The sequence below is a fragment of the Erithacus rubecula genome, assembly GCF_903797595.1.
Source record: "Erithacus rubecula genome assembly, chromosome: 2".
NCBI lineage: Eukaryota > Metazoa > Chordata > Aves > Passeriformes > Muscicapidae > Erithacus > Erithacus rubecula.
The window spans coordinates 103,340,852-103,355,768 of NC_136685.1; the positions used below are offsets into that span (position 1 = coordinate 103,340,852).

Sequence of the window (14,917 nt, forward strand, 5' to 3'; positions counted from 1 at the left end):
TTAAACCCCTACAGACCAAGAATTAAAGTGGATTGCACAAGCTTGAAAACATCAGAGTCAGTTCAGGGATTCAAAATTGCCACCTCTGTCCAAGCAAAACAGAGTTTTCACAATAAATGAGAGGAAACTGCCTTACTGAGCAGCAACCACTGCCAGTGGTGGGGCTTTAGCACTCCCCACCTGGAAATCAGTACAATTGTACTACTTCAGCAGCAAATATTTTTAGGACCACACTAACTCTCTGAGCAATGACTCAGCAAGTGGAAAATAACAAACATTTTGATTAAAAAAACACCGCAACAGATAATTGCTCCATTTGCTTTGATAATGTGTAGCTGTGTGAAAGGCAATCAGCATGAACTGGCATTATTTCAGCCAGGGACAATTTGAAGAGCCACAGGAACGTGATTTTAAATAAAGACTGATGATGCCCAGCTTAAGGAAAAGAGGGTTTGCAGGGACAGAGAAACATCTGCTGAGCTTGGTGCTACACTGGTGAGGAAAGGTGTGCAATCAGCTCCTTCAGTCTGTTTTTAGCTCTGAGGAAGCTTATTAGCAAGGACTCTAAAATGAGTTTTCCAACACACAGCCAGTTTTAAAACCAAAAACAGCAGAAGCAGAACCCAGCGAGGTGGTCTGACACATACCTGTGCTCTCCTCTCCACTGCTTTGAGCTTTGATTACCAAGGTGTTCATTGTGGCATAAAAATCATACAGTGGAAGAAATTCTATAAAGAATCCTGGGATTGTCTGAACTGCCACACTTGGAAATGAGGAGCCAGCTTCCATTGACTGGTATTTTCAATTTTTTGGCTAAATGGACCATCCAGAGGCAGGGAGGAAATCAGTGCATAATCCTTGTAATCCCTCCCCCACTCTGTGACCCAGAGGTTAGGGCAGAAGTGTGAGAAGAGGCTGCTGTTTCAGGTGAGCAATTGCTCCCTTATCCCAGTCTAAAATTTTGAAAAATGAGCTTTCACTGAGTTCTTCCCAGTACTTACAGACTGACAGTGTTAGCCCATGACTGCACTTACACATATACTTGTACACATACATGACACTGAAACATGTAATTTGTTCAATCAGTTTCTCTACTGGGGGCTGTTTATAAAAAGGAATAAAGAAATCAATAACTAGAGAATAAAGATCAAGAACTAGAGTAATAAAAACCAGGCATTTAGAGAAGCTCTGGAAAAGCTTTCATGCTGTATAAGTATTCCAACAAAAACATGTTCTCCTAAAAATTAAAAAATAAATCTGGTTTAGCAATTCTATCTTGGAGACCATTTGAGAGGCTGATTTCTTCTTCCAGTGATTATCAAAACTGTAAAGGTTCTTTTTTTCCCTCAAGCTTCCCAAAATGTCTGTGGTAAGGCAGTTCTTGTATAAATCCACAATCATCCCCAGAAGTATTCAAACCTAAAATAAAGCCACTTCTTTTATGGATGTACAAGCTAGGAATAAGGACATTCCTCTGAAAACTGTTAAAAGCTATTGGCATAGGCACATTAAAACAACAGATTTGCAGTCCATTTCTAATGAAACAAGTGTATCACGCACAGATGTCTCCAGACACCAACATCCAATTTTCTCCTGGCCAAAAATATACAGAAGATAAATATTATCCCAGCCTGCTGGAGTGCACAAAAAGTTCTGCGTCCTGTTTACTGAGACAATGTTTCTGAATTCACTTTACTGGTGTAAACATTGCCCTAAGTGACTGGAAGATTATGTTTCAGGAAGAACTATGTTTGTGATATTGTGCAAGCAGAGGATCCTACAACATTTCTATCCTGTTTCTTTCATGCAGTCGATGAAAATTTTCAATACAGAACTTGCCATTCTGGTAAGATAGACACGTGCATGTTAGCAATGAGGTAAATATAACAGGAGAACAGAAACAATCACTCTTGAGTCTTCTGTGACAATACCAAGAGTATGTTGCTATCCAATGCAGTGAAACCAGCAGCTTCAGATGACAAATATAAATGACAGCTAAAAAGTACATCTAATAAAATGTTGCATTTTGGCTATAGGAGCAGTGGAAAGGATAATGCAACATAGTTCTTCGTGCAATGGAGAAGCAAAAAGAGAGTTTTTATTTAAAGAAATGCTACAGTTATATAGAGTAGTTTGTGCAAAACAAATAGAAAAGACTCATGGGTCCAAGAAGGCAACACCTCTTTGAAAACATGCTTTCTGCAAAACATCACATCTCTCACGTATCCTTTAGGTGTTTAATCATGGTTATAATTTCTTATCCTTGAGTAGTCTAAGAAACCCAAGGCTTCAAGGCTGCTTTTTCCCTGGTTCCCAGCAATGACAATAAAATGTGTGAAAAGTGACATTATGATGCAGGTGGGGATGAGGGAAATGGCCATGGGTGAACCTGGAGAAGAGCTGAGGTCTGCAGCTCTTTTTTCAAGGCAGATCACCCAGCCTTGTTTCCCTGAAGTTGTGTATGTTCCCAGAATGGGTGGTTTTGTGTAGATGTGTTGCTAAGAGAGGGCAGTTACCCAGTAGGCACCAAAGAGAGAAAATAGGTAACAGGTAGATAACAAAGCTAACACAGCAGCACTGGAGTGTGGGACTGGTGGATATGGACTCATGGCAAAGAGCAAAGAGCAAGCAGGCATGAGCTTCTTCTGGTTTAAAACCACTTCTATCAGTTAACATGTTATCAACATGGTTTTAAACAAGAATCCCACCTGTTTCTGTGCAGCTTTCACCAAGAACATGTCACCTCATCAAAATGTTTAGCACATCCATTACAACTGGAGCTCACCCAGCTCTATTGGTCATGAAGCTTGATCTAAGGTCAAGATCTAACTTCAGTGAGAAGCATTAATATCAACAAAATGCCCTTATTGCCCATAAGGGTTGTGAACTCTGTCCCTGGAGGTGTGACAAGGCTGGACAGGGCTCTGAATAACCTGATCTAGTGGAAGGTGTCCTGGCCTATGGCAGGGGGACTTGAGCTAGATGATCTTGAAAGTTTTTCCAACAAAAACCACTCCATGGTTCTCTGAGATTTCCCTTTTCTGCTCATTTGCCATGGTAGCAGCATACTCCCTGTCCCTGTTACAGTACACAAATCTGGGAAACCAGCAGTGAAAAGAAAAGGTGAGGGACAAGAGCAAGAGTTCAACTGCAGGTTGAAACATCTGGCTTCAAACAGATGGTTGGCTGCAAAGAATAGAGAGGTAGAAGGCTGTTTGGAACAGACAAGAAAAACCCATCAGAAACAGAAAAAAGGCAGGTTCCTGTACACCTGCCATGTGACTTCATTCTACTGCTCAGGGAAAGAACAATTCTGACTTTGAATAATAACCCAGACCAATTACACAGTGTGCAACTACACGCATCCCTTGGCTGGTCTGTCAAACAAGTGCAAACCTAGAGAGCAGGGATTTGCCACTTGTGAAATAAAAAAAAAAAAAAAAAAAAAAAAAAAAGGTGTAATCTGTTTTTATAATCACCTTCTCACCCAGAAGTCTTCCAGGCATTGACAGAATTGTTAAAGTGACAAAAAAGGAAACAAAATACCCCAAACCAAGGTGCCAGTCTGTGCTCAACAGCAGCTACTGCGGTTACTCTCAACAACCTGTGTAGAAGCACAGCTGAAGCAGAAAATGCTGGGAGATTTTACACTACAGGAAGGCCAGCAAGGGCTGTCCTGGTCTTGTATGCAAAGGGCCATATTAATTTGGATTACTGCAGTTCTGACTGTTGTTTCTGAGGTTTTCTAGAGACAAAAGAGATGATTTCTAGAGATGAGTATACATTATCATCTAATGAATACTATACATATAGTATTTATAAATATATACATATATATTTATATATAAATACATATCATCTAATAAAAGTGGCGATACCCAGAATAATCTAAATTTCTCTGATGTATTCTGACATTCACCAGTTCACATATCAGGGCATGACACAGCAGGAGCCATCTCACAGGAACCAGAGAAGGCATTGCCCTAAAGAGAACTCACTGGAGTTCCTTTCCCACCTGCTTTTTTGGGAAGGATTTTATGCCTCTTTCTTAGACTTTTAATTCTCCAGGTATCATTTCCATTAAAAAATGTTATTCTTGGTCTATGCAGTAGAAGGAAAAAGAGGTTTTGAGTCTTTGAGAAGAAAATGTGGCCATTGTGCTATCTTGAAACAGAGGTTGTTTCCTCCTATCCAACCTCTCAGTCCTAGAAGGACTCTTTAAACCAACACTCCCAGGACTGTAACTTACAGATCTGGGAGCCATTGTGCAAAAATAAAAAAAAGCATCAATTCTGTTTTCACCTGCCAAATAGCTGATGAGAAATTTGCAAGTCAACAAGTGTCACTATTTCTGTTCAGATCAGTACATCACTGTTTAACAAGGAAGAATTCACTATAATCCTGTTTTTTCATAAAAGATTAGGCAAACTTTTACAATTTTTTGGCAAAAAAAACCCCAAAAAACCACCAACCCAACAAAACACACCTTCCCTCTGACTCTGTAAGGAATTAATGTGAGTTTTATCTCCAGGAGGCTTGACCAGCTGTAAGACTGTGTCCTGTGTTACAATGTAAAGACATGCCCAAAGGGCTGTATTCTATCACCATCTGTTAAACCAGGTGGGGCAGTGATCCTTATCTCCATGGGAGATATCCTCTGGTAATGGGCCATCTTTAAACCAGTTGGGGCAATGCTCTTTATCTATTCCACAACCCATCCTCCCTCCAGGAAGATATAATCTGCTGCTGTGCCATTGAGTCCCACTGCATGACTGATAAAATTACATCATCCCACTGGGAGATGCTCCACCCAGGGGGAGGAGCCAAGCCTTTCCTACCTAGATAAAAACTGAGATGTGGAACACCAAGGCAGCCTTTTTCCACTGGTTTACAGAGGACAAGAGCTACCAGATCTTTCTATGGGATCACTACTTCAACAAGACCACTCCATCCAGACTGCTATCACCACCCTGACTAGTGGGGTGTCAGGTTGTATTCTGACTCTGTCAGTGGTTTCTCTTTTGTACTACTGCATTTATTTTGTCTTTTCTCTTTTTTTCCTATTAAATTGCACTTTTGACTTGGAGTCTTTCACTGGTTTTGATTTCAAAACCATTACCGACTGTCAACCAAGAACTTAAAGAAGTTTTGTATAATCCCTGTTTACCTAAGCAAGCAGAGTAAATTCAGAGTAAATAAAATGTAGAACTTAGGGAGCCTGTTTCTGAAAGAGTTCATCCTTGTGCACAAGAGCTCTGGGATCCCTGTTGCCCCCTTCCAGTTTACAGGACAAGTCTTCCCAGTTTTCAGAGTCCAGCAAAACTTCTGACATAGCTGCTGACACATTTCCAAGATCAGGTGGTGGAAAAAGAGATCATAGCAGCAGCAGGGAATTGTTTCCATCTCTTTCATCCCTGTATCTAAACACTGTATGCTGTTACCACTCAGGGAAGGTTTTTTTATTCCTCCAGGCACACCTTCCCCTATCCCAGGTTGCTCAGAGCCCCATCCAGCCTGGCCTTGAACATTTTCAGAGAAGAGGCAGCCTGTGCCAGAGCCTCAATACCCTGAGAGTAAAGAATTTCTTAAACTACTTCCTAAATAACTGAATTTATCCTCTGCCAGTTTAAAGCCATTCTCTCTTGTCCTATCACTCCATGCCCTTGTAAAAAGCCCCTCTTCAGCTTTCTTGCAGCCCCTTTAGCACTGGAAGATGCCCTAAGGTCTCCCCTGAGCCTTCTTTTCTCCAGGCTGGACAGCCCCAGCCCTTTCAGCCTGTCTCCAGATCAGAGGTGTTCCAACCCTCTTGAGCCTGCTGGCCTCTCACCAGCAGATCTATTTCATCTTTATATACATACTTCTTAGACACAGCAAAAGGATGGTAATTTTGTGGGCTGGGGAACTATAAGAAGCCAGGAATTAATTTAACCAGAAAACCAGATCTATTAGTGCATTGTTTTTATAAGCACATCTTAGGCAGAACAACAGTTGAATTTATTGTTTTGGTTAAAAAAGACTGCTTATTAATGCCAATTTTGCTTTAAGGCTCTGAATTAAAAACAAATCACTCATTTTTTCCTCTTTCCAATCCTTCAAGTTTGAAGATGTAAGTGGCTTGTAAGAGGCTGTTCCAAACCCAAGCACAGTTTGAGGAATTACGTATAACAAAGTTCCTTGCAGACAACTATTTTATACTACAAGCAGCTGCTGCAGAAATTAAATCTAAGTCTCACTTCCATACAGAAGAATGCATTTTGAGCTGAAAGACTTTCTCTCTGTCAGCCTTTGGGGATGGTTGCATTTTATAACAGCATACAAAAAGCAAATCAGTTCACAAACAAATTTTACAACAAGTAAACTGAGGGCAGAAACTCAAACACCCATTTATTTTCAATGAAGGTAATATGCTTCAAAATGGCAATCACAAAGATTGGGTTTAGTATCACAAACAGGACTACACTGATCTCCACACTTAGGCAATCAACACTATCCAAGGAGAAATTCAGAAAATACTTGGAATTAACTTACAGAGTATGTATTTTATATATTTTATATATAATTCTATATTACATTATATTGTACTGTATACATTCTCTGTTGGTAGAGATGGATTGTTCTGGCTGAAAGTTGTCTTGGCTCAGTAAATTAACTTTGTGTAAATTATAAAAAAGTCAGATGATAACATAAATTTGTACCTGAATGTTGGGATTCTGCCCATTGATATCCGCTTTTGACAGGTCAGGGAAGTTTGGGAGGTCCAGGAGGAAAGACCTGGGTCCATCTCTCTGCAGGGATGTGTGCCCACTCTCCTGCCTGAACTGCTCCTTGGGGAATGGCCGGTGGGCAGCCTGCAGGTCGGGGAATTCTCGCTGCTCCTCGGGGTTCAGGGTGAAGCTGTCTTCAGGAGAAAGCTCCTCTGCAGCCAGTGTGTTCTGGGGAAGAAAAGCAGAGCCCAGTAATGACTGCTGAGAGCGTGCAGTCCTGCCATGCCCCCCATCCCTCTGATGGCTGCAGCATTACAGCACCCAGAGCCACAGCTCACCACTGAAACTCAGAGCTGACACAAGATAAAACTGAGCCAGGCTTGGGGACTCAGCTCTTCCAGGCTCCTGAACCAGTCCAGCCTTGTGGTGAGCACCTATACATAAACAAAACCATCAGACTTAAACCTAGAAACATGAGGCTCTGAAGTAACCCCTGGGAAATCACATCAAACCACATTAAACACGTCTCTAAAAATGCTGAAGGGCATCCATCTTACAAATCATTTGAGTTTGCTCTGTTCCAAAGTGAAGCAAAAACACTGACTGCTAAGGCCATGTTGAAATTGATGGTATTAGAAGGTTCTACCGCTGAGCTGGCAACCTCCCCTCTTCTCCCCTCAGTCTGCAATAACTTCCATCTCCTCTGTGTGTTCCTCACCCAGCTCCTCTGGTCTTGAACATCTGAACCTTCCTTCCTCTGGGATCTCATTTTCATGTTTGCCTAATGGTGGGATTGGATTTCATGGAGCTGTGGGTCAGCGGTTAATGCTTCTGTTATTGTTGAGCGTGCTTTGGGGTTTTGTAGTGCATTACAGCAGGCTGCCTCTGAACCAGTAGCACTGCTGCCACTGCCTTTGACCTCACCAAGGAGACACATTTAGCATGAAAACACAGCCCTCCCTGGGTTAGGGCTGGTCTGGGGACTTGGGGGAAAAACGACAGAGAAGTACAATCTTCATATGGCTAAAAAAAAAAAAAAAAAGAAAAAAAGACGAAGAAGAAAAAAGCATGGGGCAGATTCAGCACAGGTTTTGGGTTTGACTCAGCTGAAAAACTTTCAGCTTGAGGTCTTAGTATGACTGTCTGGGGAGTTTTTATTTTCAGTTCATAAAGAGACAGCAAGCATGGAGAGGGTAAATGTTAAAGACCTATCTTTTAAAACAAGCACAATTAAAGTGGAATGGCCACATGTGGTTCTGGCTCTACTGAAGCATATTTTTGCCAGCATTTCTGGTTAAATGCAATCTCCATCCAGCTTCCCTGGTTCAAATTAAGCCACAGCATACCTTTAGCTAAGCTCTCAGATAGATAACAGCTCCAATGCCTTTTCTTTTATTTTGTGTTTATTTGCTTAGAAGGTTCTAAATCGATCTTTAAAGAGATGTTACAATATAATCTGTGCACAATACAGAAAAATATTCAGTGAGTTAAACTAAGCTTGAAGAATTAATCTCAGACTAAGTGAAACTGTCTCAAGTTAAAATGAAGGTATCCTCCTCACTGTAAACATTTGTAAAAGCAAAAAAACCCAGCAAAATCAATTTAGCAGAATTAATATTGTCTGTGTATTGTCATGCCCAGAATGGTTACACTCTGAAAGTGCCAAAAGAATAATTTTATACATTCATCTACAGCACAGATACAAATTCTGAATTTGTGCATGTGTGCAGTGCCAAAAATATGTGTTGTCCTGACAGCCTGCTTTGCTTGAAGGCTAAACCAGGCTCTTCTCTTTGCTGGGGACCAGGAAGGACTTTCAGATGCCTTTGGTGGTCCACCCATTATTCAGTATAAAGCAGAAAGCAGATCACACAGCAGCAAGCTCTGGGAAATGAATTTAGCTAGTGTTAGGTTTCTTTTTCATATTCCAGTGCTTTCACTTAACACTCTTCAGATAGAATTTAACATGCTTAGTGCATGAGGGTTAAATGGCTTTTCAGTTATGCCTGACTAACAACAGTGTGTAATGCTGGGCAGTTAGGACCAAAAAAAAAAAAAAAAAAAAAAAAAAAAAAAAAAAAAAAAAAAAAAAAAAGGGGTACTTAAGTATTTTTACTGGGGTATCACTCCCATAATCTTACCTTTATTAAAAATAAGGTAAGAATTTATTAAAAAACTAATAAAACTCTCACATACAATTCCATAGTTTCCCTATCTGTCTGCCCCTTCAGGAGCATCCTGATCCTCCCCATGAACATATCAAGCAGCCAGAGCTGGCCAAGGCCTCTGGAGACCCACATTTAACTCTCTGGCAAGGCTTTGTGTGTGATCCTGGCAGGTCAGGCTCTGCCTGTGCCTCACTGGGGACAACAGCACTTCCCTTCCTCACTGTGATGTTTGTGGGGAGCTCAGCAACTACAATAACAAGGACTGGATAAAAAGTTTTTAATAGTGTCGAGCAGATGGAATATCACATGGAGTTAGTTAGGGAATTGTCATGGTGAAGTAATGACATCAGGCTGATGGAGCTGCTTGGGGCAGGGACTGTCATTAATTAGAGCATTGGGAAGGGAAACACAGGGAGGGCAAGGTAACTGCTCAATCCCTGGGGGGATGGACCACTCTGCTTGCCCAGGGTGGCCACAACCCAGCAGTGACACACATTTCTGGTGACAGTGACTGCCCCAGAGGAGACACTGAGTGGGACATGACTTCAAGGGCAGGGTGGATAATGCCTGGCAGGAATGACCCAGGTTAAACAGTGCTGTGCTCTGCTAGAGACTCTGCTGCCTCTCACAGCCCCTTCTGCACCAGGAAAGCCCAAAACAGGAGTCCTTGCACCTCTGTGCTGCACACAGGCAAGTGGAAATGCTCAGAATGTGTGATCACTCCAGCTCATGGTACCACTAGTGACAAGAGATTTGCTTCCAGTCAACAAAATGAAGAGAATGTCCATTTTTGTAGGAAGATGCTTCTTGGTGGCACGTCTAAGCTGACCTGTAGTATTATTAGAAATGTGGATTTCTGGTAAAAAGATTAAGGAGGCTGTCACAAATAAAAGTGAGCTTGAACTGCATGTGAAGACTATGCTCACCCTTTAGCTCTGCAAAGGCTCTTCCAAGACCCATCTAGCAGGAAAAAGTTTGTCCTTTTTGCAATGCCAGCATCCCTTCTGAAAAAAACAGGGTTTGTGCTCCAAAGCTAATAGATGAAATTTAATTTTTTTTTTTTTGGGGGGGGAGGTAGTCTTCTCTTCTTATTTTTACATTTTTTCCCATGTTTGTATTTCACACTTCTTTTAGGTGCACACAATTTTATTACTGATGATTTTTGGGAAAGCAGTGCTGCTTGCCTTCCTTTAAAAGCTATGTCACTTCATTCAGAACCACTGACTCAGTTTCTTTGAAGTTATGACATTTCTAATTCAGGCACACTGGTTTCTTACTCAAATGATGCATCTGCTCTAAATATTTTAAGATAAAACACTTTTTTCCCCTTCATTTAAAAGGATTATTCACAATGTTTAGACTTTCCATTAAGAGGAATTTAAGAGGTTACTCATACTGGCTCTAAGCTACAGCTCTGCAAACCTCATGGCATCAGAAAATTATAGAAGCTCCTACTACAAAAACAGCTTAGGATTTTTGAGTTTTCCAAGTGTGGACAGTCTGTAAGGATAGGAACATACAACCCACAGCTGTGTGACAAGGCAATAAAATAAACCCTTGAGAGAGAATCTGGCACATTGTTTGCATTACAGAATAACACACCTTGCAAAAAAGGGAGGGCAGTAGGTCAGTACACATCTATGTCTTTGTGTCCATCTATAAAGCACAAAATAAGAGCAATTCAGAGGGATTTTGTGAGGATAATTTTCAGTGCTGGTGATCCAGGTGGGAGCTGCACTATGGCAGGGTTTAAGGCCCCAAGAGAATCCTGCACGCAGGAAAAATGTTCTGCCTGATATTGCAGGTTAACTCTCCAATAACAGACTGGAGTTTTAACACCCTCCTTGGCCTTGCCATGATGTTTCTCCCTCTGTCATGACAGATATGAGCTGCTGGGAAATGTTTCTCTTCCCCACAGAGAAGCTAAACAGAAATGGAACTTGTAAAAATACCAAACTAGGGGAAAAGGGAATTTCTCTGCAATTTTGGCAAGCAAGGAATCAATCTCCCTCCTCTCTTCCTTATTTTAATACCATTTCCACTTCTGGAAAAAAAAACCAAGACACAGAACAAGTGAGGAATGACTGTAGCTACAGAAAACATTCTGAAGCAGTTGCTCTTTCTCTGCCCTTCATGTTTATTACTTTCCTTCACTCCCCACTTGCCACAGTAAGGGCACATTTGCAAGCACTGCTAATTATGGAGTTGAGAGGATTTTGGAAAAGTGATACAACTTATATTCTAATAGCTCCCAGGCAGCAAGGGAATCTCTTACTAAATCCCTGCTGCAGCTACATTGCTTTCTTATTTCTTGTACACTCCTTTGAAATATCTTGTAAAGTGATCTTGACAAGAGGGCTTGAATTGAAAACTGAGGGTCTGTCACTGCACTTTCATGATGCACCTGTACAGCATCTTCAACCACCAGCAATAAGGAACTTTTATTTACTAGGAAACTTCACAGATGCTATAAAAGATTATATTGCTATCAGAGACAAAATGAGGCCTGGGGCCTTCACAGAAAACCATTCCAGCCATTAGGACTGGTTTCATTTCCCACCTGCCCCAACAGATTGTTTTCATTTTGAAGGCTGTCGTGGGTTTTCAGGTTAGTGCTAAATGATCACTTTAAAATTAACCAGTCCTGGGAGGCTGAATAACACACCAGGGCACCACATGAGATTCCCACCTCTAAAGATCCAAAAAGTGTAAGGAACTTGGGGGATCTAATTCCTGCAGTTTATTTATGTTTTTTCATCTATCATGAGTGCAAGCAGCATGGGACCTATCAGGGTGAGGAAACAGGACAGTATTAGAGAAGCAGGCAGTGAGAACAGCTGAGAAACATTATCAGAGATACACAGAGAAAGATTTCTTTTGTGATTAATGTCACAGACAGTCCAGGCAGTCAGAAAGTCAGACCAGAGGGGTGTCACATCAACCCCTCCACTACTAAAATATTCTAATTTTTCCTTAAAATCAGCTTGCCCCTCACTCACATACAGCAGCGAAGGTGAAAAGCCTTACTTATCTTTAGAAAACTGCACAAACTAATAGTTCCAATAATAAAGAGTGCATTTCAGATAATCACTGCTAATAAATAATTTAAAACAGATGGCATTGGCTTGTACGTACACAATTGTTTTCACTGAACAGGTCCAAAACACAGCATCTACTTTAAACATGGTGCAAATAAAAGATAATAACCCTGATAATAGTTGATAATGATAATGAAAAGAATAATAAAGTTCTGCTAATCATGGTCTATGTTTTAATAGTTCTCTACTATTCTTCAGTTCTCCAGCAAAATTGGTAAAATGACAATGTATGCATCTCTGACTTGCAGTACATCTGCCTGTGTGACTAAGTGGCCATGGACAGAGCAAATCCAGTCACCCCACAGCTCTAGAACACAGGAGCTACAGGGGCTGGGTGGCTCTTGAAGAGATTTTGTCTCTAAGGATGGAGTCACAGATGCTGTTCCAAGTAAGAAGTTCACAGCAAACATTAATCCACAGTCACTGCTGTCACTGCCTGTAGATATTGGGTGCCAGGGGCACAGTGAGGTGCTTTGGGTGCCCCAGAACAATCCAGCCCACCCCAGCTGGTTCCCTGCCTTACACTGAAACAGCTCTCAGGAGCTGCATGCAGCAGAACCAGGATCTCAAAGCACCTGGGCACATTTATCACAGAACCACAGCTTTGGAATTTCAGGGTTTCCACACTGAAGGACTTCTCTGTGCAGCCCTCATGGCCACACAGAAAATCCTGAGGCTGAATGTGCAGCCAGGACATGTGTTATGATGCAGACATCCTCAGGCTGTAGGGTTGAGGGCCCCTTCACATCTAGGAAATCCCAGACAGCTCTTTGGAGGCACGTGGCCAAGGAGCCTCGTGGTGCAGGAAAAGGCCTTGTTGAACCTTGTGAACATCCCAAGCACATCCCAAGTGCCAGAGCAGCTCCATTCTTCCCTCACTGAGCCAGTTTATTGACCTGCAGTCATCAAGCTTTGGTCCATCCCTCGTTCAGATCCTGCTTGGGAATTTTGCTCACCAAGCTCCCTGTCTCCTCCACACCCCTGGCAAACAGCACATCTGAATGGCCCTGGCTGACAAGATTTTTAACTCTGAGCTTCAGGAGAAATCCAGACATATTATACTCAGATCTGGCAACCTTTTGCTACATGTTGTGGACACACATTTCACATCACAGCTATTTGTTATGCTCTGTTGTTTGCTTGTATTTCATGTTTTCATTCAGCTGGAAAACACAAACAGTATGGTTCAGCTTGGAGGTGAAGAACTGCCAGTTTGTATAAACACTTTGATAATAGAAACTTGGTGGTGATTACAGCTCAATGTCTGCTGGAAAAAAACAGAGGGCCTTCAGCAAATTTTCTAACGTAGTACAACACTGGTGCTTTGTTCTTCAGCAGATACTCAGGAACAGCCAAGCACACAGAATTAAATTGTGTAGGACTCTGACAGATGCTCAGTGCCAAGTTTTGCCTGCAGTTAACAGATATTTTCAGTTGCCTAAGTTGCTGGTAAACATTTAGTTATTCTTCATGACTCTAAAGATCTTCCATGTAATCACTGCCTGGCTGAGCTCTCCACACAGGACACAGTGATTTAGGGGCTGAGCAGCCAAAGGTACAGCTGAAGAGTAGCCCAAGTACTCTAAGCCAATAACCTGTGGTGCCAAAATGCAAACTCTTTGAAAGTTCTAATTCTTTTTAGGCCTCATTAAAGACTTGCATAAAATCAGTAGTAAAGTAGACTTTACTTTTACTCTCACTAAATTTAATTAAACTAGTTTAATTTCACCCATCATCTGAAAACTGCATCATGATTTAAATCTTAGGTTCCAACAGAATGGGAAAAGCTGCCTTAAACTGCAATCAAAACTGCAAAGGAAATCCAGAATATTAATACTTTTTGTACACAACCCTTTGGTCAGGCCTTGCAGCTCAGCACACACAACGTCAGTGTAAATGAAAGACAACAAACATACGTCTTAAGTTATTTTCCTGGGTTTTAAACGACATCCTTTTGCAAGTTTATTCCACTAAATCACTACAGCTAGGATTTCACTAGGTGACCCAGCTTTAATAAATGAAGTTTTCATCTCTCCCTAGCTAAAAGAGTAACCTTACTTGAAGCCTTTTCAATTTCCAAAGTTGCCTTCAGCTGTTAGCTTCCAAGAAACAGCTATTCCCAGCCTCTGTGTCTCCCTCTCATATGCCACTGAATATCCACCCTATGCTTTCAGAAGTGTCTATGACTCTGGCTGTGTTAACTGGCAGATGTTTTTAGAGACTAGAAAGTGTTTAGTCCCTGTGGACTAAAAGTTACATGATGACTTCATCACACAAGCAAAAGCTAATAACGGGAAAGGAAGAAAGCAGACAAGTGTTATATTCCAAAAACATGATGTTTCCTGTGCTTCTGGCAAAGCTACTCCTGTGCCTGAAAAAAAGCAAATCACTGGAGTCTTGGTGCTCAAAGCACACACACGCCATCGAATGGCTGTGAGATAATTTATGTGCCTCTCTAGCTGCCTTCCCCACCAAACTCACTTTCCTTTGGATGGAAAAGAGAGGGTGAAGGCAGAGGAAAGGAAGTGTTTACCTTCAATATCTGTGCACCAACTCTGTGCCTCACAACACTTCCTAGAAGAGGGTTACAACACCCAGGAGTTTACAGCAAAACAGCAGCAGAAATCTGAGCAGCTGCCTCGGGACCACGCACCTCAGCTCCTGCAGGGAATGTTCTTTCTTGAGGCTTGAAAACTCTGGAGACTGCTACAGGAGCAACTGGGAGTAATTAGCACAAATGGCATCTGCACACAGAGGCAGTGCTTGCTGTGGTTTTGTGTCAGGCCAGCAGCAGTGGACATCACACCCTCTCCCTGCACCTCCCTGAGTGAAGGATCCAGAGGATGTGGATTCACTCCCTCCAGTGACAGGATGGGGAAGAAGAGCAAGTGAGCAGAGAGGCAGCACACCATGGAAGACACTGTGAGGACCCTTCTCTGTCTCAGAT

General features: G+C 41.8%; 1 protein-coding gene across 3 annotated transcripts in view; it reads right to left on the minus strand.

Moving 5' to 3' along the window:
- Positions 1 to 14,917, minus strand: part of ISM1 (isthmin 1) — a 38,399-nt gene that overhangs the window by 11,242 nt on the left and 12,240 nt on the right. For all 3 annotated transcript variants that reach the window (XM_079298638.1, XM_079298637.1, XM_079298639.1), the window contains one exon: positions 6,696 to 6,932. In XM_079298638.1, coding sequence (XP_079154764.1) covers positions 6,696 to 6,932 — 237 coding nt within the window. The remainder of the gene's footprint in view (positions 1 to 6,695; positions 6,933 to 14,917) is intronic.